Genomic DNA, 22979 nt, shown 5'->3' with positions numbered 1-22979 from the left:
GCTCGGCACTTCCATTTGCAAGCCAGTCACCTGGCCCCGTGGCTGCAAGGGGCTGCGGAGCGGGCGCTATCACGCGGTCATTCCAGGGGCAGTGCTTGTCTCCACCACAGTCACCCAACTTTAAAAGTGAGCTACAGCCTGTAAAAACCCAGATTTCTGGCTTCTCATGAAACACCAGAAAAGCTGCCCCGCCGGAAGAAGAATGTGTCCCCAAGCTCCCACAGAGTCCACTGACCAGTGTCCCTCAGCCAAGTCACGTCCCTGGCCCTAGAGACTTTGACATGATTTATTCCGGCTATGTATACACAGCTCTGGGAAAGTTGACTTCGGTGGACCTCATGAGGCTTTCTGTACTCACTCAATAATTTAACAGCCATTTATGGATCTCCGCAGCATCCAGTCTTGTGATCTGTGCTGGAAACAAGCCGTGAGGCGTAAAAGTAACACCTCTGCCACGCCAGGCTCCTGCTCTTCTGGGAGAGTCACAGCAAGAGGCAGGTCCTGTGACGGAGAGCGGGGCTCAGGAGCTGGCCCAGAGAGGATCTGATGGCTAGAGGAGGGGCCTGGTCTGGGCAGGGCTTCCTGGACAGCTAAGGGTAGGGTCTAGGATGAGGATGATGCTGGATGCTGAGAGAGAGTGGCCATAGAAACCCAAAGGGAGGACACAGCCTCAAACCCACCAGGGGACCGGAGAGCCGCTCAGGCAGGCTGGAGCGCAGAGCAGGAAGTGGGGAGGGGTGAGAGCGAGGCATGAGGAAAAAAAGCTCCTCGGGCCATTTCTGGGTAAATCCAGCCCTTCCCATTATGAGCTTGCTTAAAACAAGACAGTTGGGTCACTGACCCAACAGAAGCAGTGTTGACTGAGAGACTCAGCCTTGCCCCGGGCTGAAGCCAGCTTCTGTGTTGGTAGCATTTAAGGAAGTACCCAGAGAGAGAAGCTGGCAGATCACTGTTTCCACAGGAGAGCCGAAATGCTGAGGAACTGAAACCCTATTTTGAAATAGGCCAAGGAGAAGGCCGCTGGAGGCCCCCAGCTCCAGGCCCCACGGCGCCGATGCCCTGCAGCTGGGCGCCTGCCCCGTCTGCGGGCCCGTTTGCCACATGGCAGACCAAGGCAGAGGGGAGGCGTTTCGGGGATGATCCTGATGTCACCGGGCAGCTCACCACCCTCAGATCATTCCCCGTCTCCATGCCTACCGTGTGTCCCCTGCCTCCAGCATCGGCGCTCAGGGCTGATGTGGCTGCAAGAAGGCTGGCTCTTCCTGTGCGTGGGAGGATCGAGCCAGCAGGGAGAAGGTGTGCTGGGCTAGTCGGGACCAACGCCCGGGGCTCTGTGCAGTGAGGCCCTGCACGCGGCAGCCGTGGAGCAGGCCCTGAGCCCCACAGTAGCCCTGGCGCAAACTCGGGTCAGGAAGGTGTGGCTGAACCAGGCTGTGTGAACAGACGTGGAGTGTTGTTTTTGAGAAGAAGCCGAAGGAGCGCCATGATGAGAAAGACATGATGTGTGCCCTCCCAGGCCTGTGCCATCCCCCAGGGTCGTAAACTCCTCACTCCTCGCTGCACCTTGGGAGAAGGCGGGCAGAAGCAGGGTCAAGGTTAGAGCGTGTGTGTGTGTGTGTGTGTGTGTGTGTGTGTGATGCTGGCTTAGAGCCCAAAGCGCAATGGGGATCTACGCACAGGGTGCCAACAGGATAGAGAAAGCTCTAGATTTACCCTCCATGAAAGGAGCCCCGAGGGCTTGGGAAGCTCCGCAAACATTTCCAGGTTGTGCATGAGAAGAGACAGTTTCATGGATGAGTCTATGAACAATGCTGTAGGACAGAAGTTACTTCATGCGCCAAAGAGGAAATGAAGGGTCTGAGGGCTTAAGTCGCTGTCGAGGTCAGTGTACAGAAGGGGCTGAAAGACCAGAATCGGGGGGCTAGACGCTTGTGACCAGCGACTTCGCCGGTTACTCACTGGGAATCTTAGGTGAAGCACGTAACTTCTGTCCCTGATTCCCCATCCGTGAAATGAGTACACGATGGTCCTTACCTCTAAGAGTACTGTCGGGAATAAATAACTCATAGAATACACTCAACAGCCTCCAGCATGTATGAACATGGGATCAATCAGCCTGTCACTAGGAGGACTGGCCCAGGGGTGCTGACTCCAAAGACAGCAGTGGGGCAACCACCCCGGGATCCTTGGGCATGGGCAAGAAAGGCGCAGGGCGACTTAGAGGTCTGAGGGAGCAATGGAGGTGGAAGACATCATTCAAGGTGTCCTTAAAAGGGAAAGAGAATACAGCCTGGCACACTTAGGAGAGTGATCTCACTCCTAGGGATTGTGCGGAGGTTGGGGCAGGGGGCTGAGCGGCAGTTCTGACCTTGCCCTGCCTGGGCTGGCGCATGGGAGTGCAGGGTCCCATTAAGCCCTCTGGGTCTGGCACTTCAGCCCCTCCGTGCCTGGGCGGGGCGGGGCGGTGCAGTAGGAGTGAGTGGTCTCAGGCCCCTACGCCAGAGCTCTGGCCCCGCCTGGCTATTGCTCCTCGTGGCTCACCCGTCTGTGGGCCCTCCCGTGTCTCCCTAGCAGGTAGCTTCCAAGTCTGCAGACAAGAAGAGAAGATGAAGGAAGATTGTTCCCCCAGCTCGCATGTGCCCATCAGCGACAGCAAGTCCATTCTGAAGTAAGTCACTGTGTGCAGAGAGGGGCCTCCATGCCCGGCCTCCCCGGCGGCCATGCCCCTGCGGGGGGCAGCCTTTGTGGGAAAGGATTCTGGGCATTTTTAATAGGTATGATGGTGGGCCTACCCCAGGGACAGTGATGGGGGCGCTTCTTTCTGAAGTCTTTCTCTTTGGAGATCAAGGGTCAAGGTATGCCTTTGACCCCCACCTCCTAGGGCCCAGGGAAGCAGCAAAGTGTGCCTGCCTACTGCGGCTCTGCAGAGATGGCATTTAACTTATTTAAAAACTAGAGCAAGCCTACATTCTTGTTGTGTCAAACAGTTCATGGAGAGGACCCTCAAAACTGGTGTTGAGTTTTTATTGAAAAAGTATATTTTATTGACATTATGATTTAATTCTGCTTCTTTTTATTTTATTTACTCCCTGTCTGTCTCATGATAAAAAAAGAAAAACTGGGAAACTTTTCCAAGTTCATCACTGAACTAAAGAAATCTTTTTTTTTTTTCATTTTATCTTGCTTTTCGAGTCCTGAGTCCAAATATTTTCTAAATTTAGTCAGCTCCTGTCTGTTGTCCTGAAGGCAAACCAAGCCTCCTTAAAATGCATTAGCTTTTACTGAGGACCTGCCTCCTAGGATCCTCCTTCCCAAGACCCTGAAAAAACAGTGCTGCCTACAAGATCGTTTTCCTTATTTAGATTTGATAATAAGAGCAATGTAACAATATTAAATATTTTGAAAAAGTCATAATAACGACCCTAATGTGATGGATTCTAAGTCGCTTCAGCCACAGATCAAACCCGCATCTCTTACGTCTCCTGCGTTGACAGGCGGGTTCTTCACCGCCAGCGCCACCTGGGAAGCCCAGTCATATGTTCTGGAAATCTATACATATGTATCCTATTAGCTATGTGCTATAAATATACTCTAACAAGACTGTATTCAGTGATTACACACTTCGCAGCACAGTGGGCATGGAATGCTGAACTCTGCGTTGTTAATACCATCACGTCGTAAAACCCTGCCCGCTACCATCATCCCACGCCACACAGGGCTGCACACCAGAGCACCAGAGTGTGCTCTGCTCACCCAGGCCCTAGATTGCTCGAGTGTGGGTGAAAGCACTGCCTGAGAGGTTCTAGAGCCTTTGTTTCCAGCAGGGAGCCGCCCGCCGCAGTGGCTGCTAAGCACGCAGCCTGTGGCTGAAAGGGTGCACGAATGTGAAAGAGGCTCCAAGTGGCAAGCACTGCTTACAAAATGAAGCAATGAACCAAGGCTCGGTAACAGTTTGTGACAGATTACATGACACTACTTTAGGAGCACTGGGCTCAGGAGAATGTGCTATTGAAGTAACTCCCGTTTTATTTTCCCTGGTACCATGGCTGCTGGGGTGACTTAGTCCCTGAGCCGTGTCCGACTCTTTTGCGACCCCGTGGACTGTAGCCCACCAGACTCCTCTGTCCATGGGCTTTCCCAGGCAAGAACACTGGAGGGGGCTGCCATCTCCTTCTCTAATGGGCCTCCCCGAGCCAGGGATCGAACCCGGGTCTCCTGCAGGCAGGCAGGCAGGCAGGCAGAGTCTTTACCACTTGACCACCAGGGAAGCCCGATATGGCTACTGGACAATCTAACACCATGTCTGTAGCCTTCATTTCACGTCTATTGGACCGCACTGCCTGCGGAGCCCGGCTTGGGGGCAGCAAGCTAGAGTCGTTTTCTCTCTGCCACACCTCAGCCAAGACACAAGCTGTGGCTTCCCCTTTATTCGGGGGAGAAAGCGCTTGGATTCAGTAGCCTTCCTAGGGCCTTCAGGATCTTACGCTCGGAGCCATCAGTCTCATACCTTGACCACATCCAGAAAGTCAGGAGGAAGAAGACAGACATCTCTGGTGGTACTCGCACAGCAGCCAGCCCAGACCCTTATTGGAGATCATATGGGGGGGAAAAGCAAGCTTTTAAAAAGCCAATTAGCCAAGCCCAAGTGATTTATTCCGAGGTGACTCGGAAGTAAAGTATACAGAGATTGTCAGGAACTCATCTATAACAGTGAAATTGTGCAAACACCCTCGAAGTACAACAGTGTGACCTGGGCCCCTTGGTGAGTTTTGCTTCCGTCTCAGCCCCACCTCAGGCTTCCCAGGAGTGCTGGTATGTGAAACTCCATAGAAGATTAAAAGGCATGTGTCTGATGGCAAAGCCTAGCCTCTCAATGGAATATATATTGTTGGCAAAGTCTATCCATTGTGCCCATTTTATAAATGAGGAAACTGAGGCTACCAAAGCCAAACGCTTTATCCAGGGCCCGGCCACACTCCAAGATCACATGTGTGTCCTTACCTCTTCAGGTCAGAGCTCCTAAGCCTGCTGAAGACCTACAACTGCTACCACGAGGGCAGGAGCTCCCAGCTGAGGCACAGGGAGGTAAGGCCGCCTGTCTTCTGTTACATAAGGTCACCGTTTATCCTGGCTGGCCAGAAAGGCTTTGGCCGGTCTTTTTTTGGCAACTGCTTTATGCCTGTTAACAAAGGGTAATTCTTTATGCCTGTTAACCAAGTGAAATAATGTTTCCTTCACTTTAAGTGTCCAGTAAGGACAATGAATTGTCAGGTCTCCCATTCTCTGAGTTGGAGACAAAATCATCTCCTTTGAGGTCCCTGCAAGGGGTGCTGAGGGCCATCCCCAGGACGATGCAGAGCCGATGGATCTCACAACGTGGGTCTTCTCCGTCCTCCTGGGACTTTGGTCAGGATTCCGTGTTTGAAACCGATGGATTTCACAACGTGGGTCTTCTCCGTCCTCCTGGGACTTTGGTCAGGATTCCGTGTTTGAAACCGATGGATTTCACAACGTGGGTCTTCTCCGTCCTCCTGGGACTTTGGTCAGGATTCCGTGTTTGAAATCTCTGAGATTCCGCCCAGCCCAGTCCTTCCTCTGCCCATCCTTCATTACAGGGCCCTGGTTTGCCCAAGTTCACAGCAACCCAGGAGTGAAAGCAGAGCTTCTCTGCTTTTCAGCCAGGAGAAGAGCCTTGCAGCAGAGGAGGGCTCCCCAAGTGATGCTCACAGGGCCGGGCAGGTCCAAACATGAAAGGCAGGGTGGCCGTGGGGGAGAGGACATCGGCCCACAGGCAGGCCGCCGCTGCCTGTCAGACCCCCGCTGCCTGTCCGACCCAGCCAGGGTGGCCGCGTGGCGTTCTGGGATTGGGGCACCCAAACCCTTCCTGATTTTTCTAAAGAAGCTAGATATCCAGAATTTCATGTGGAATTTCCAAACCTCGAAACACTGTGTGAGCTAAACAAAGCACGCATGTAAGCCACACACAGCCCACAGGCACCAGCTGAACTCCAGGGAGTGACCAGCACGGCCAAGGCTCAGGGAGCCTCTCACCAGGCAGCTTAAGTAGAGGCGGTCTTACCACCATCCAGAACTTTCGGCTCTTTCACAGGGGAGCCCTGGTCGGGATATTGGGACATTTGAAAAAGCCGATTGGGAAGTCTTATCGTGATCATGATTAAGCTTTATTTTGGGAGTTACCATGGTTGAGATCCCCTAGACAAGGAAATGGCAACCCACTCCAGTATTCATGCCTGAAAAATGCCATGGACAGAGGAGCTACACGGTGGGCCAAAGTCCATACAGTCACAAAGAGTGGGACATGACAGAGAGACTGAACACAGGGTTGAGATCGGGTTGGCTCTTGGACCTTCTGCAGCCCATCCGTGTCTGAGAAGGGCCAGCAGACTCTTCCCACCCTCCTTTGCTCAGACCTGCTGAATCAGAAATGCTTTCACCCTCCCAGCTGTTTTGACAAGTCCTCCAGGGAATTCTGGTGATGGCCAAGTTTGAGAACAGCTAATCTAAGAGCTTGATCTTGGCACTTGGGATTCCCCAGAACATTCCCCTCTGTAGGAACAGCTGAGTGGGACTGGGAAGCCCCAACCCTGTTTGTGTGATGGGACAGTATCCGTGGAGGATTAGAGGACCCTGCATCAGGAAGAGGAGCTCCTGACGTTCCCCAGAGGCAGGAAGTTAACATCCCACAGGCAGAGATTTTCATTTTTCTAACCCTAAAGTGGGTGGCGGAGGGGTGGGGTGGGGGGTCTGCCTTGATCTCCTTGAGCTGGGAAGTACTTTTCATGAAACTTCTGCAGCTTTAACCATCCAGGTGTGCAAGCCTGAGGGAGTGTATGTCTTTGGAGGTGACTGCCACCATGAAGACAGGTCATTGGCTTGGGAGGCAGGGAGTTCTAACACTGAAATGCCTGACTGGTTCCTGGAGCACCACGTCTCAGAGTGAGACGTGTCGGGGCCGGTGTCGGCCTCTGCAGTTCCTCAGATCGCTCACCTGGGACCTTCTGGGCCTCAGGGACTCGCTGACCTCAGAACTTGCTACAGGGCCACCTGAGACTGGCCTCTCCTGGCCCTGCAGGCCCCAAGGGCAGGACAGACAGGAGGAGCTTGGCCTCAACTCTATTCGTTGTAGTCCTAGAGCTTGATGAGTGAGGAGGGGCCGTTTTCCAGCAAAGAAACTGGGACTCTTACATAAGCCTTTGGTCCACGATGACATTGAAGTAACAGAGACGCTGGTGGCTCCAAGGCCTGAGCAGAGGAGTGTGAAATGCAGTGTAGCACGGTCAGCATTACGCTCTGGAGACCTTTGGAGGTCTCTGTTGAGGATGACTCACCAGATCTTAAGAGACTCAGAGGGCTGTTCGCTACCTTTGATCCCCAGGCTCACCCCCAAGCTAAGCACGGGGTGCTCAGCACCGGGTACCTCCCCACCCTGTTGTCACCAGGCCTGCCACGGAGCAGCCTCGGTCTGGCTGCTACAGTTGGGCACCTTCTCTTCCGCTGTCTCATCTGCGGTCCCTTGAACTTAGAGAGATGAAATGTGTCAATGGGCAGGGGCCGCACCTGGAGCAAGCGTTTCCCCGTGAACTTTCCCCCAGCTTCTAAAGGGCTAGGAGCAAAGGATCCCCAGCTCAGTAGGCTGAAGCACTAGCTTCCTTCATTGAAAACCTCGCCTTTAGGATAGGATAATTCTGCTTGTTTTACAATGAAAAGTGTGAATGCTAAGTCGCTTCAGTCGTGTCCGACTCTGTGCAACCCCATAGACGGCAGCCCCCAGGCTCCCCCGTCGCTGGGATTCTCCAGGCAAGAATACTGGAGTGGGTTGCCATTTCCTTCTCCAATGCATGAAAGTGAAAAGTGAAAGTAAAGTCGCTCAGTCGTGTTGACTCTTAGCGACCCCATGGACTGCAGCCCACCAGGCTCCTCTGTCCATGGGATTTTCCAGGCAAGAGTACTGGAGTGGGTTGCCATTGCCTTCTCCGAAAGTGTGAATATCCAGGAGCAATCTGAACCTTTTGGAAAAATAGCAAAGCATTTTAACCAGGCTGGTTGGTGCCTATAGAGAATAATGGACCACCAGGAAGTGCCAGTGGGCAACTATATCACTGCTGACATTATGAGCTAGAGGCCTTAGGGCCCTGGGGTCGCTGGGTGTGGTGTGCGGCCAGCTTCCAAAGCCAGCCTCCCACTTTGCCCGCGCTCAGCTCTAAATGGACGCAGAGCTCCCCCTGGTGGCCTGAGCGCACATCACACCCAGTGTAGGACCCCGGCCCCTGAGCCACTGCGTCCTGCTTAAGGGAAGGACCTTCCTCCACCAGGGATCCCTCTTACAGTGATCCCCCTTCCTCTAAGGCCTGAAGGCAGGAGTGACAGGGGCTGACAGACCACTAGGCCCGTGTCCCCTGGGAGTTGCTGAGTGCTTCCCAGTCTGCCTCTCCAGGTGGGAGGGGCATTGGGCCCCTTCCCTGTCTCAGTGCTGGGTGGGGGAAGAATGGGACTGCTCACTAGGGCCTCAGCACGAGCACTTTCTGTTAGGCTGTTCTGTCCTCAGGAGCTTGGGACGCTGCTGGGGACCACTTCCCCCAGACCTTTTCTTTTCTGTTTTCTTTTTAGGGGGTACCTTCTGAAGGTGCCATTAGCTTTTTTTACATCCAGGAAATAGACAGAGAAGTCCAGAGCCCAGGCCTCTCCTTGGCCCTGTCTGATCTCCCGAAATGCGGCAGTGTGATTTCTGAGCTTGCGGGATTCGCAGCGTCATCCTAGGTTCCGCGGCTTCGCTGTAAGGCTGGCCCAGCGAGCCCAGCACATCCCGTCACCAGCCACACACCCACCCAGTAGGTCAGCCCTCCTCATCACCTCCTAAGGATGTTCCAGCCAATGCCTGTTCCACACATATTTGCTGCAGAAGGTCAGGGACCCAGAGGTTTGAGCCCACCAGACGCACAGCAGTAGTGACCGCTGGGAATTTGTATATAGTGTTCGTAATTGCACCTCTGAGCTCACTTGTAGTGTTTCCCCAGTCACTGTAGAATGTGAAGGATGGGCCTTGCTGTCCCCATTTTACAGATCAGGAAACTAGCCACTAGTCAGGAACGTTTTCTTTTAAAACTTAAAATTACTATCATTCTAATAATTTTTTTTAACGTATGGTTTACATTCTGCCTCCTCAGAGAACACACGTTGAAGAGGACTGATACACACTGTGAGCGTCCAAAGTGGTTTTTGTAAATATTTTACAGCCGAAGGAAAGAAAGGCAAACGCGAGGAAGGGAGGGAAGGGTGGGTGGAGGCGGGAGGGGGGTAATTTGCTAGTCCACAGAGCCAGGAGGTGGGGGAAACCGAAGCAGGCCTCGCGCCCACCCGTGACCCCTGCTCTATCCTTTGCTCCTTTGTCCTTCCCACCCTGATGAGGGCAGCCAGCACTGGCCTGGCCCAAGATAACCCAACAGCAGGCCTCAGGCCTGCGTCTTCTGATTGCTCCCATGACCCCCTCCTCCCTGAGGAAGGCAGTCTGCCCCATCCCCCTTCCTCATCCTCACCCCCTTGCTTGCCAGACGCCTCTGGGAACTGAGGTTTGCCAGGCTGTGGGGACCCAGGGCTGGGGATGGGGGCACCCATGGACATGTGGAATGAGGCTGTGGTCCCTGGACCCTGCCGTTCACCCCACGGATGAGAGGCCCCAGGTGAGGCGGTTGGGGGTGGGAACGAGTGGAGACAGAGCCGTGTGGTCTGGTGTGCGGTGCCCTGCAGGCCAGCCAGGGCAGGTTTTGTCTCGGCCGTCAGCGTGGGGAACGCTCCTGGGGCCACAGCAGGACTTCTGCGGTGGGGCCCCTGAGCCTCCCTGGGAAGCCCCAGGGACCGACCCCCTGAAGCACAGCAGCTGCGTTTGCTGAGCCCCTCTGTTTGCTCATGGGCCCCCGGGGGGACTTGGGAGTGCCCAGGGCCAGGCTGTGACACCACTGAGGGCTAAGGCTTTCTTTCTCCTCCCCCCTAACCTTCCTTGTTTCCCCACGTATGAGGCCACCAGAGGCAGCAGCTGCTCCACGTGTGGCTCGTAACCTGCGGCCCCGGATGTGTGCGGGTCTTAGCACAACCTAGGAGGCAGGCCTCATTAATCACAGCTTACCCGGGAGAAAACTGAGGCACAGACATGTTAAATAACTTGCCAAAGGTGATAAGCCAGTTAGGAGAGCCACAGGTGGGATAGGCTGTTATTCAAAGAAGGGGTCTCACTAGGGCTTGCCAAAGCAGAGAGCCCCTGCAGAGAGGTGGTTCCCTCCCAGAGACCTGCCAGGGCAGTCCCCACCTGGGTCGGGGGTGGTGGATAGGAAGGCGAGGTGTGGAGGAGACACAGACCTGTGTGCTATTTACAGAAGTCTTTACTGGGGAGGTCTCAGAGTTCATGGATCACCGGGAGGTGCAAATAGAGAGTTCTGAGGATGCTGCTGTTGCGAGGGCTTGCGGGGGAGCCCGCATCCTGTCCAGGTTGCCCAGAAGCCTGGGAGCACTGGTGCCAGTCCCTCGACGTTCTCTGCAGAGAGTGCCCTGGAGCCTTGGCATCACTCAGCCTCCCTCTGGGGGTCCCTGGTGCCTTGCCACTGTCCATCTGTCTGCGAGAAGCCCAGGGATCAGCGGAGGGTCCAGTCCTCCGTGGTACATCCCTTCTACTTGGCTGCTTCTCCTGAGACTCCCCAAAGAGCCAGTCCAGGGGATCCACAGGGCCAGTCCTGGGCAGGGAGGGCTGCTGGCCAGTGAAGCGAGTGGTGATGTCCTGCAGAGACCCAGCGGGGCAGCTCTTCACACAGGAACGGGCTGGCCGGTGGGGTTTGCTGGTTCGCACCCTGGCTGCAGTTTCATCCAGCACGGAGGTGGGCTGTGCCAGCTGACAAATGGACCTCACATAGTCCTCCAGGCTGGGGGAGGCGGGGGGCTCCTCTCCAGCCCCTCCGGGTAGCATCTCCTCTGAGGTCTCCCGAATCGTGGGCAGGAGAGCCACAGAAAGCAAAAGCCGGGACCTCATGGCTGCCGGTGACAGGGAGGCAGCAACCTGTGGGCTGAGAGAGGACCTGGGGTGAGGGACTGCAGCCACCCTGACACCCTTCCACGTCCCCTTCCCCATCTGAGGTCACCTGGGTGAGTCAGAAGCTCGAGAGCAGTTTAAAGTCTGCAGCTCCAAGACCAGGCTCGAACTCCTGGGCTCTTAATGCTGACATCCCTAAGACTCTATCGTTACTGTGGTTCAAGAACCTGTGCAAATCAGAGCCCCGCTTCATGGGGCTGGAGTCTGAGGAAACCTGGGTTTAAAGCCAAACCTGGGTTTAAAAACCGAACAGCCGTTCCTGACCCAGGGTTCTTTGGCAAAGTCACCTCTCCAAGCCTCCACTTCTCGGTAAAACAGGGTTGTGAAAACACCTCTCAAGGGTGCTGGGAAAACACGGAACATCTCCCTCCGGGGAAACGCCTCTGAATACAAAGCCCCTCAGCAGCTGCTGTTATCGCTGTTAGCTGCATCCTGGGCGCGAACCCGCAATGAGGCAGGGCACGTCCCAGGCTGAGAGCTGCCCTCAAACATCCCCAATGCGATTTTGTTTTACCTCTAACCAGAGAGCAGTGGCCCTCCCTTACCTGTAGCTGGCAGGGGAGATGGATGAGCAACGAAGCCCTCAGGAAGCACCCAGGAAACTCAGGGCCAAGGGCCCAGGGTCGAGGAGCTGGAGCCGGTGTCCAGAGCCAGATTGCTGCAAGGGGGACAAGGAGGACGACGCACCAGGGCTCTGCCCAGAGTGAGAGCCTCCCTGAGCTGTCTGGCAAGCCTCGGGGCCTGGCCGCTGCTTTTATACCTTTCCACCGGCAATCAATTACTGTCACACAGGGCCAAAAATAGCAGTGCTCAGGAAGGCTCTCAGAGGAAAACAGCTTGGCAGGCGGGATCTGGCCCAGCTGCCAGCTCGGAGCAAGTGTTTGCACCGTGGGAGGTTCTGGGAATGTTTACTCCGCAGGGCAGGGGTGGGGTAGCCACAGCTCCTGGCCGTCTCAGAGCACTGGCAGGGCCAGGGGCCTCCACTGGACCTCCACAGCGGCCCTAGGCTCTGCCATCTCTGCCTAGAAGCATTCTTTGGTACGTCTTACACCAGCACCCCGACACCCCAGTCACTCTGGCCCAGTGCTGCTCTGACTGAGCCCCGGGCCTGCGTCTGCAGGGGCCCTGTCAGACACAGCGATGCGGAACTCAGCCTGGAGATGGCTGAGGCCGGGCTTCCTTGGGCTTGCTGAGCCTTGGGCTATGCTCACCTTCCTCTGGCACCAGGGGCAGCCTGCGGGGTCCTGGTCTTGCTGCTTCACAGATGAGGAGCTGTCAGATGAGGACGGGCTTGTGTATTTGTTCCTGGCTATCTAACCAGTACACCTCTGCACCAGCAACTACTCTAGGTGCAGAGAGCATAGCAATGAGCGAGTTGTTATGTCCTTCACCCAAAGTGCGGTTCAGGTCTTGGCTTTCAGACTTGGCTTCAGACACCACTGTCAGATGCTGACAGATTGCTGGAGAGAGCCTCCGCTCCACCAGGGACAGCTCATGTCCACTTGCAGACACGTTTATCCATAGATAACCCGCCCCACGGCGGACTCTGGGTGGAGGAACATGAAAAAAACCATAGCCGCAGACCAGCTGATGCTCTGGGGCAAAGCTGGGGCGGGGTCCGTGAGGCTGGACATGCTGAGACCAGGCCTTCAAAGACGGTTCTGGGGACCCCACTGTGAAGAAAGATGCGGGGGCTTGGTCTGGGGAAGCGAGGGGCTGGGGCAGAGCTGCTGCCTGAGGTCAGGGCTGAGCCATGCTGGGGACCAGCTGCCTCATGTGACTCACGTCTGGTGTCCCTGCAAAGACACCAGGGGGGCCCCGGGTCTGAGCTCCCCTTCCCTGGATGGAGGGGACGCCCTCTCGGCCTGCAGCTTTCTCTGATCTTATCAGAGGAAACCCGCAGCAGAGGAGAGGGACCGTCTTCACCACCCACTCTGGGTTTTCTCGCCACCCTCCCAGGGCCGCTGACCCGTTGAGCCCGTCCAGCCTCTCCTCCACAGGGGTGGTTGGTCGCTGCCTCACGCCTGTGCAGCCTCAGTGGTCGTCAGGGGCTCTGGGTGTTCCTGTTGTTGTTGTTGCTCGTTTTCTTCTTTAGCAAATGGTGCAAGGCCATTCCAGAAAGCTGTGTGTGTTTTTGATAACCTTGAACAGAAGAGAACTATTTTCTTTGTGCATGGCAGGGTGTTTTTAAACTATTACTAACTAACCATGAAATCGATACTGCAAGACACCCCTGTAAGTGTTGCCAGGAATATGAAACTCCCACAGTCTCTCTGTTCTCACAGTTTTCAGTGCCAGCAAGGAGAAAGAAACGGCGCTGATGAATCTATTACAGAATGGTGCTTGAGAGAGTGCTGGGAGAATGATGTTTAAGTTCATTGCCAAAAGACCAGTATCAGAGCAGACTAGGAGCAGGTAGCTGGGGAGACCTGACTCGGCTGAAGGGTGAGGCTGGGAAGGTTTCTGGCAGGTGCTCTGAGGGTGCAGACAAGGCAGCCTGGCCAGGAGCACGTGTGGGCTTGATCAGCTTGGCACAGGGGAGTTGGAGGTGGTTGTGTGCAGACAGAAGCCTGAAATAGGTCAAGAAACAGAATCGAGGACCCGAGGGGAGCAAGTGGGAGCCGGCTGCGAGTGCTTCTGGAGGACTCTGTTGATTAGGACCTCAGGCTTTGGCAGCAGATGAGTGGCTGTGCCACCTGCAGACCTTGGAGAATTAGGGCTGGTCAGGGACTCGGGCTGGGAGCTGTTGTTGGTACCCTGAGTGTGTGCCACTAGTGGGGTGCGGGACTGGCCATACCCCAGGTGGTGAGGAAGGCAAGACTGGCCTTGAGGGAAGAGGCCAGCTTGGAAATCGGGGGTGGGGGCCATGCTGGTCCTGCTCAGCTCTAGTGGGCATGGGATCCAGTGCCCTTGGCACGTTCCCAGCAGGACCAGGTGACCGTGGCCCCCCCGAGCAGGCGCAGCGCTGGGCGGAGAGCTGGCCTGTGTTGCACCGGTGTCTGCACAGCTGTGCTTCCCTGGGGCGTGTTTCCTTGTGGCTGTGTGGACGTGCCTGCCGGACAGCAGCTGCGTTCCTGTGGGACACCTGACTCAGCGCCTTGTCCCAGCCCCTGCGCCCGAGCGGTGGAAGGGCACGCCTCAGGCTTCCTCTCCAGCCCGGGCCTCGTGCCTTAGAGCACAGAGAAATCCACAGGCCTTCCCCTAGAGGAAGACGGGACCCTCGGGATGAGAGGCTGCATCTGGGGGCCTGAGTGCACAGGGGGGCCCCGTGAGCGGGGGCTGGCTTCTGAGTGGGCTGTGAGGGTGGTCAGCGACCCCTGAGCGCGGCTGCTCTGAGCGGAGGGGCTGAGCGTGTGGGTCCCCACAGGAGGAAGGGGCTCTGGTCATCGACGGGCTCCTCACCATTTCCTGGGGACTGAAGCGGCCCATCCGGCTCCAGATGCAGGATGACAGGGAGCGCGTGCACCTCTCCTGGACACCCGGACAGTCCAGCTGCCATCTGTGAGTGCCCGCTGGGTGGGGCGGGCCCAGGTGGTCTCCATGACAACCTAAAAGTACTGCTTGGAGTGTGCGGGGCCAGGAGGTTGATCTCTGTCTCTGCATGAAAGGCCCGTTTCTGTTTGGGGCGGGAGGTGGGAAGGTAACCCACCCTCAACCCGGTCACTCCTGTCACCCCTTGACTGCCTCAGCCCAGGACCTCAGCTGCCAACCTGAAGCCTCACCCCGAAGTGGTTCTTCTCCATGACAACCAAGTCACCCCCCTTCCTGGAGAGCGACCCAGGGTGCCCTCACCTCCACTTGCGCTTCTCAGACATTCCTCGTCTGTAAGAGAAAGAGGCCTCTCAAAGCCGTCTGCAAGCCAAGCCTCTCTGCACCTCCTGTTCTGCCCCAAAACACACAGGTTTAGCCTCCAATGGCTCTGCTTTTATTTCAATATCAGGATTTATTTTTACAAATTTATCAGAATTTATTTATATCAGATTTATCTGAATATATTAAGAACGTTTTGATCAGGATAAAATGGTTTTCTACCTGTCTTAACAGACTTTTGCCTCTTCCCACTTCACACCCAAAGATGGGCAGTAAGCTGCTGAGTTTTGCTTGCTTCCACACGTAATAAATCCTTCTAAGAGTCGGAAATTCAAAACACGTTCCCTTCGAAATTCAAGTAAAGTCGCTGCTCTCATCGCCCTTTGCACGCCAGTGCCCCGGTGCATCCCCAGATGTCCCTGGTCACTCGTAGTGGACCTGGGGCCTCAGAGCCTCAGGTTAGGGTGGGCTCCTTATGAAGGAGGTGAAAGCAGTCACGCGAGCAGCCCCAGACAGGGCCCCGCAGAGGCCCCTCAGTGCTGGCTTGGCTCCTCTGTCCGTTCCCCCCAGGCTCCCCTCCCGGTGTGGCCACCCCCCATCACGCCATCCCTCCTCCAGGCCAGTGCTGGCTGCCCTGGCTTGGAGTCCGCCTTTCTCGAGGCCTGGCGGTTAGCCGCCTCCAGGATGCTGCTGCCCTACTCTCCGGGCCAGACGGCAGCCCAGAGGGGCCAGAAGGCAGCCCAGAGTGCCCACTCGGCACGCGGCCGCAGAAGCCGACCGCCTCGGCCTGGCACCCAGCTCGGGTCTGTGTGTTTCCATCTGTCCGTTCCCCGGGGCCTAGAACAGGCCACTCAGGTCTGCAGGGCAGACTCCCTCTCCTTCCAGCAGACACGGGCAATCTATTGCTTTTCTTTCTATCTGTTACGTTGACCATGTGTGAAATCCCGGCCTCAGCTCGGCTTGCCCTGCCTCCAGCCTGTGTCTGGCCCGCAGAGGCAGCCGGCCTCCTTCTCTTTGATCTGAACCACCTTTCTCTGCCAGCAACCCTCTCAGCACCATGCCTGTCTCTTTTCAGGAAGGAGCCACCTGTTCAAGATGGCAGAGTCACTGCCCAGGAACCCAGCGCTCAGGCTGGGCCCCAGGAGGAGAGCTCCAGAGGCAGATCAGGTCGGTGGGGCCTCGAGCAGCCCAGGGCCCGGTCCCACGCATCTGGGGTGGTGGGGGGGCTGGCTAATGACCGCCATCTCTGGAGATCAGCTTTGTGGAGTAGCAAAGAGTGGCTTTGTTTGCCTTCAAGAGTGTGTGTGCTAAGTTGTTTTGGTCGTGTTAGACTCTTTGTGACCCCATGAACTGTAGCCCACCAGGCTCCTCTGTCCATGGAATTCTCCAGGCAAGAATACTGGAGGGGGTTGCCATGCCCTTCTCCAGGGGGTCTTTATGACCCAGGGCTGAAACCCACATCTGTAATTCCTGCACAGCAGGCAGATTCTTTACCAGTGAGCCACCAGGGAAGCCCAGCCCCCCGCTCAATCTCTCCTCAGCCCAAGGCGTTCTTACTGACTCCTCTCCCAAGGACAGGGAAGCGGAGGCTTCCAGAGGTGATGTGGTTGTCTGCATCCCTGCAACGGGCTGCCTTCTGAAAAGGAGGACATCTGCAGAGAACACGGCTCTCCCCTGGCCCTGCGGGCCTCTGGGGCCTCTTCCCCAGCCGCCAGGATCCGCGCCTGGGAGTCTGTCCTCTCTGCACCTCCTCCTGGACTCAGTGAAGGGCTTGCCCAGAGGACAGGGCTGGGGCTGTCAAAGTCCTGCTCTGGGTCCCTGGAGCTGGAGGCCCAGAGGCTATGGCCGTGTGGCATGGTGACACAGGTTATCCTGTCTGGGGGTCACCTTTCCTGTCTGCAGAATGTCTATCACACTGGCTGGACCCCAGCCTCCATCACAGGGACAGTGCTCACACTGCCGTCTCCTGCAGCCCAGTGTGCCAGGGAGCCAGCTTCACACATGGCACCGCCACAGAGGCCGCTCTGTCACCGCTGCAGGCCCCTGTCCTGAGCCTGACCCCCTCGTCCATTTCTCGCCACAGAGCCAGCGGAGGAGGATGAGGAGACCCCCCAGCTGATGCGGACCAAGAGCGACGCAGCCTGTGTGATCCAGAGGCGGCCCAGGAGCCGAGCGCCCGGTGAGGCCCAGAGGATCCGGCGGCACCGCTTCTCCATCAACGGGCACTTTTACAACCACAAGGTGACGGCCCAGCCTGGCCTCTCCCCTGGGCCCTGAAGCTGAGGCTTAGAGAGCCAGCCCCAAGCACCATGCAGTCAGTGGGCCTTGTGCAGTGGGGGGCCCTCGGTGGTCACGCCTGAATTCACCCTCAGCAAAACCCTGGTAGGCTTCCCAGGTGGTGCCAGTGCAGAAGACGTAAGAGATGCAGGCTGGATCGCTGGAGGAGAGCGTGGCAGCCCAGCCCCGTATTCTTGCCTGGGAAATCCCACGGACAGAGAAGTTTGGGGGGCTACAGTCCAAGGGGTCGCAAAGAGTCAGACTCAACGGAAGCGACCTAGCCCGCGTGCACAGCCCTGGTATGCAGGCGAGGCGGCGCCTGTGTCCTGATGGGGAAACAGGCTCAGGAGGACAATTGTCTTGCCCCAAATAACATCTCACTTCATGACCACAAAGCCTGTCTTTTTCCCATCACACGCTCAGTTCATTCTCACAAACTGCGTGAATATCTGGAGGACGACGCTAAATTTGTCTTCAACAGGGCACTTTTCTGTCAGGTTCCCACCCAAGGTCGGTTCATTGTTTCAGGGGAATGCCGCGTCCCTACTGTTATTGTCGCTTGGTAGATTAAGCCAGCTGGGTCGCGGTGTGCCCCAGAGCATGTGTGAAGGGTCCCAGAGAACTCGCACAGCTCCTGATTCCCAGCACTTGGCCTTTTGTCCTAGCCTTTTGTCCAAGTATGTATTGTACTGACCTCAGGAAAAAAAGATCTCCTTCCCCTGATGACATCATTCCATAAACAAACCCAGCTGTAAAAAGGAGAAGTGGATTGTTGCTATAAATGGCGCGCATGGCAGTGTGGGTGAGGCTCTGAATGGGGCGTCCTGCCCTGGAGCACATCCCGCAGCGCTGGGAAGCTGGAAGCCAGGGCTTCCCGGCTCAGCAGCTGCCCTTCCTGATAGGTGGTGGGTGACTCATGGGATGGGGGAGCTGGGCGAAGGGAGGCCTTGGGTCAGATCTGAAGCACAGTCACACAGGGAAGGTCTGCTCGGAGCCATTCAAGCCACTCTTGCGGTACCCTGCACTTGGGGATGCAGAATTCAACAAGGCGGGCTGAAGGGACCCTGCTCCATCATCAGGACCTCCTCCACTCCACACTAGGTTTGCAGAGTGTTACTGAGGAACAATAGGTTATCTTCACTAAATCTAGGAGGTGAGTGTGTCAGTCACTCTGCTGCTGCTGCTGAGTCGCTTCAGTCGTGCCCGACTCTGTGTGACCCCATAGACAGCAGCCCACCAGGCTCCCCCGTCCCTGGGACTCTCCAGGCAAGAACACTGGAGTGGGTTGCCATTTCCTTCTCCAATGCATGAAAGTGAAAAGTGAAAGTGAAGTCCCTCAGTCGTGTCCGACTCCCAGCGACCCCATGGACTGCAGCCCACCAGGCTCCTCCATCCATGGGATTTTCCAGGCAAGAGTACTGGAGTGGGGTGCCACTGCCTTCTCCAATGCATGAAAGTGAAAAGTCAAAGTGAAGTCGCTCAGTCGTGTCCGACTCTTAGCAACCCCATGGACTACAGCCTACCAGGCTCCTCCGTCCATGGGATTTTCCAGGCAAGAGTACTGGAGTGGGCTGCCACTGCCTTCTCCGTGTCAGTCACTCAGTCACGTCCAACTCTTTGTGACTCCATGGACTGTACTCTGCCAGGCTTCTCTGTCCATACGATTTACCAGGCAAAAATACTGGAGTGGGTAGCCATTCCCTCCTCCAAGAGATCTTCCTGGCCCAGGGATTGAACCCGGGTCTCCTGCACTGCAGGCAGGTTCTTTACCATCTGAGCTACCAGGGAAGCCCAAATCTAGGAAAACGAGGAGTATTTGAGAGTAGTTTCCTCAGAGCGGGAGGGGAAGGCAGGGCTGAAGTTAAACAGAGATTAAGAATGTCTGGATTAGCCAAAGGACCAGCCATCTAACTTGGGCTTTTTTTTTTTTTCAACATAGGCCGTTTTTAGTCTTTATTGAATTTGTTGCCATATTGCTTCTGTTTTATGCTTGGTGCTTTTTGGCCACAAGGTATGTGGGGTCTTAGCTCTCTGCCCAGGGGTCAAACCCAGCCCCCTGCACTGGAAGGCAAAGTCTTAACCCCTGGACTGCCAGGAAAGCCCCCGACGTGGGTATTCTTTACATGCTGTTCCAAAGAGGTTTAGTCTGCAAAGTGTAAAGTAACCACCATTTGCCAATATTTGAATAAATATTGATATGCTACTTTAAGGGACTATTTGAAAATTTAGAAAGATTCTTTGCATGGATTTAGGAGAAGGCAATGGCACCCCACTCCAGTACTCTTGCCTGGAAAATCCCATGGACGGAGGAGCCTGGTGGGCTGCAGTCCATGGGGTCGCTAAGAGTCAGACACGACTGAGCGACTTCACTTTCACTTTTCACCTTCATGCACCGGAGAAGGAAATGGTAACCCACTCCAGTGTTCTTGCCCAGAGAATCCCAGGGGTGGGGGAGCCTGGTTGGCTTCCATCTATGGGGTTGCACAGAGTCGGACACGACTGAAGCGACTTATCAGCAGCAGGCTCATTCTAATTCTACATTCCTAAAAAAAAAAAAAAAGGAGGTTTTTATGACTCAAGGCACTGAATTGTAGGCTTTATCTTCAGTACATTCTCCTGTCCTCTAAGAGGTGTGTTGGGCACTTTAAACCTTATATTAGTCATTGCAAATGTCACAGGGACGCGGAGAAGTCCGAACACCCTGTAGCCTTTGCGATGAACCAAAGTGAACAGTCGGGGCTTTCATCGCAGCCTTCCGCTTCCCTTGGTGCCATCCTGCCAAGAAGGGCTTCTTAGCCAGCCAGACATACACTCGTCGCGCTAATCAGGGTGGCTGTTCCCTAAGTCACAGACGTGCCTGCCACATGTGGGTCCATTCTTCCAGGCAAACTGGGTGCCTTCATGAACTAGTGTTGCAGGCATGTTGGACAGTTGACTCACATCTGCTGAAGGAGCAGGGGGCTCCCTTTTTTGCTCCTCGCTCTGCATCCATTCAGAATCAGTGTCCTTAGAAATTAGGTAACAAGTGCTTGAGTCACAGGCAACAACTAAAAAATAATAACAATAATAAATTCCTAGAATTAACTTCCTGGAGTTTTTATTCCAGGTTTTATTTCTTAGAACTGCACGCTATTGCTCCGCTTCATTATTTTCTAAGACAGCTCTTACTCACAGTAGTGTTGGCTTGATTTCCAGAGTGGGTAGAAAAGTGCTTTGCCCGTCGGAATCACGTGGGTTCTGTGAGGGAGAAACCATTGTGGGTAGAGACGGGAAAAGAGCCGCGGGACCTTTGCTCCTACTTGGAGCTGATTGTTCTCTTCTTGAGAAAAGAGTTCGGGCAAGAGAAACACGGCGTCTTGTTGACATGACCTTTCTTCTCCAAGAGACAGCCCGACTCCTCTGTTTCACATTTCTCAGAAACTCGGACTTTCTGTGCCACCCAGCCATTCTACGTCTCGACTGTGGAGAAAGCAGGTCTGGGTTTGAGGCTGGCTCTAGCACTTGGACCTCAGCTGGGGACACTGAACAAAGCCCTCATGTACCCTGAGCCCCAGTACATCCTGGGGAAAGCCGAGCTAGGACCGTCCAGGAGGAATGTGTGATCTGGAATTTGGTTTCGGAAAGCAAGGAGGAGCTTGCCCACAGGGAAGTCAGACACGAAGGGAGGACCCTGCACCATGCTGGTGAAGCATGAGGCTTGGGGCAGCTCTGCCCTTTCTAGACGGGGGACTCCGATGAGGTACTAACCTCTCCAAGCTCCATGTACTTCTAAGGACTGTTGTGAGGATTAAATCAAGAATCTATATAAAGTGTTTAGCAGGGTTATTACCTGATTAGCGATCATTAAGGACTTAATAAGCTATAAGTTTATTCCCTGGAAGTTCCCTGGTGACTTCACGTATGGTGTCTCATGAACAAAGGCAGCATACCTTGGAGAATACCACGGGCCCCCAAAACTGCAGAAGCCGTGTGGCTGGAGCACGGGATGCTTGGGAGGGAGCCACGCGCCACATGGGCGCCGTGTGGGAGGACCTGCGGACGCCGCCGTCTAGGCTGTGGTGGTGGTGGAGGAAAATGGATCGAAAGGGCTGAGACTAGAGGGGAAAAGTTGGGAAGCTGATGCAGTATAAACAGAGGGCCTCACCGCAGGCAAGCTGAGAGAATAGAGCAAAGAGGACAGATTTGAGAACCTTTAGCCTTAGAATCAGCAGACACTTGGTGATTTGGTTCTAGACAGAGTAGAGAGACTCACTCCCCAGCTCCTTGTGGATGACCCGCACGGCCCTTGTTATTGTTCAGTCACTCTGCTGCTGCTGAGTCACTTCAGTCGTGTCCGACTCTGTGTGACCCCATAGACGGCAGCCCACCAGCCTCCCCCGTCCCTGGGATTCTCCAGGCAAGAACACTGGAGTGGGTTGCCATTTCCTTCTCCAATGCATGCAAGTGAAAAGTGAAGTGAAGTCACTCAGTCGTGTCTGACTGTTAGCGACCTCATGGACTGCAGCCCACCAGGCTCCTCCGTCCATGGGGTTCTCCAGGCAAGAGCACTGGAGTGGGGTGCCATCGCCTTCTCTGGTTCAGTCGCTCACTTGTGTACAATTCTTTGCGACCCCATGCACTGCAACACACCAAGCTTCCCACGGCCCTGGTTCCTAGAAAAAAGAGTTTGGCTCTTATAGATCTGCAGGCATCTTTCTTAGAGGCCTCGTACGATGTGAGCTGTCAAAGCTTCTCTGCTCATGCCTGGATCTGGGTGCAGCTTGTGTGTGGATCTGTGCAGACAGACACAGGTGATCACAGAGCCCAGGTTCACCTGCTGTCCCAGGCTGCTCAGTGCCAGCGGGCTGACCGTATGCCCATACCCTGCCTGTGTCAGCCCTGTGTCCCCTCTGGCCTCCCCCTTCCTGTGCAGACCTCCGTGTTCACTCCCGCCTATGGGTCCACGACCAACGTGAGAGTCAACAGCACCATGACGACCCTCCAGGTGCTCACTCTGCTGCTGAACAAGTTCCGAGTGAGTCTGGCCGTGGGCAGCCTCGCCCCAGATGCTGGTGGTTGGCAGTTTTGCTGGGGAGGGGGCTGGTGGAAGCCATGGCTCCTGGGGGAAGGCTGAACAGGTCTCCTCTGCTGAGCTAGCCGGAGAAATGCTCTGGGAATTTAAGGAGGCGGGGGCGGGGCGGGTCCCTGGGGATTTGTGTGTGGGGGCTTGGAGATGTGGTTACTGCCAGGGGCCCTTTCCTCTCTCTCCTGTCTTGAAAAGCCATGGTCTGACTCCCTGTCCCTGCCTGTGCAGGTGGAAAACAGCCCCAGTGAGTTTGCCCTCTACATCGTTCATGAGTCTGGGGGTAAGTGTCTGCCTTTGACTCAAGCCCCCATCCATTTGGCAAGCTCACCGACTGAGCTCCTTCTCTGAGGGCTGAGCTGGCTTGTGCAGTGGGCACAGGGCAGGTGCCCTCCTGGCCTTGGGACATGCTGTGCCCCCACCACGGGCAGCCCTCCCAGGCTTATATCCAGGCACACTTGTCATCCCTTTCGGAACCCCACCAGAACCACATGGTGAGCTGCTCTCTCCAGTAGGTTCAGTGAGGCGTGGGGAGGACTGTGCGTCTGGGTTTTCAGGATGGATGAGAAGCCCCTCACCCACTGAGAACTGCTGTTGCAGAGCTCGCACCGCACAGCCCTCTGTCCGGCACTGCATGGCCTGGCCTCCCCAGGTCTGCTTCCCGCGCCGGGCTCCTCCAGCCACGGTTCCTCTCTGAGCTGGGCCTTCGCTGAAGGACACGATCCACATCATCAA

At 55.6% G+C, this 22979-nt stretch overlaps 2 protein-coding genes across 7 annotated transcripts in view; one reads left to right on the top strand and one right to left on the bottom strand.

Moving 5' to 3' along the window:
* Positions 1-22979, top strand: part of RASSF4 (Ras association domain family member 4) — a 35428-nt gene that overhangs the window by 8578 nt on the left and 3871 nt on the right. For 2 of the 4 annotated variants that reach the window (XM_069572329.1, XM_069572331.1), the window contains exons 2-8: positions 2575-2668; positions 5010-5085; positions 14463-14596; positions 15981-16072; positions 16989-17146; positions 22095-22196; positions 22476-22527. In XM_069572329.1, coding sequence (XP_069428430.1) covers positions 2607-2668; positions 5010-5085; positions 14463-14596; positions 15981-16072; positions 16989-17146; positions 22095-22196; positions 22476-22527 — 676 coding nt within the window. In that variant the 5' untranslated portion in view covers positions 2575-2606. Of the gene's footprint in view, positions 1-2571; positions 2669-5009; positions 5086-14462; positions 14597-15980; positions 16073-16988; positions 17147-22094; positions 22197-22475; positions 22528-22979 lie in introns of all 4 variants that reach the window. The other 2 variants (XM_069572332.1, XM_069572330.1) reach the window with 1 other exon arrangement.
* Positions 9219-13255, bottom strand: DEPP1 (DEPP autophagy regulator 1). 3 transcript variants are annotated; one of them, XR_011253078.1, is made up of 4 exons: positions 13065-13255; positions 12307-12768; positions 11641-11876; positions 9219-11069 (listed from the first exon to the last, which is right to left on the bottom strand). XR_011253078.1 is itself a non-coding variant. In XM_069572333.1 (2 exons), the coding sequence occupies exon 2, from the start codon at positions 11033-11035 to the stop codon at positions 10409-10411; it is 627 nt and encodes a 208-aa protein (XP_069428434.1). In that variant the 5' UTR covers positions 11036-11069; positions 11641-11731; the 3' UTR covers positions 9219-10408. The 3 variants fall into 3 exon arrangements, 1 of the variants encoding a protein (XP_069428434.1); XR_011253077.1 differs by lacking the exon at positions 13065-13255 and having other exon boundaries at positions 12307-12891; XM_069572333.1 differs by lacking the exons at positions 12307-12768; positions 13065-13255 and having other exon boundaries at positions 11641-11731.

This window comes from Ovis canadensis, chromosome 25 (genome assembly GCF_042477335.2).
Source record: "Ovis canadensis isolate MfBH-ARS-UI-01 breed Bighorn chromosome 25, ARS-UI_OviCan_v2, whole genome shotgun sequence".
Lineage (NCBI taxonomy): Eukaryota > Metazoa > Chordata > Mammalia > Artiodactyla > Bovidae > Ovis > Ovis canadensis.
This window is presented reverse-complemented; position numbering and strand designations above follow the sequence as displayed.

Coding starts and splice junctions, on each gene's coding strand:
- DEPP1 (XM_069572333.1), bottom strand. CDS start 11,035: ATGAGGTCCCGGCTTTTGCTTTCTGTGGCTCTCCTGCCCACGATTCGG.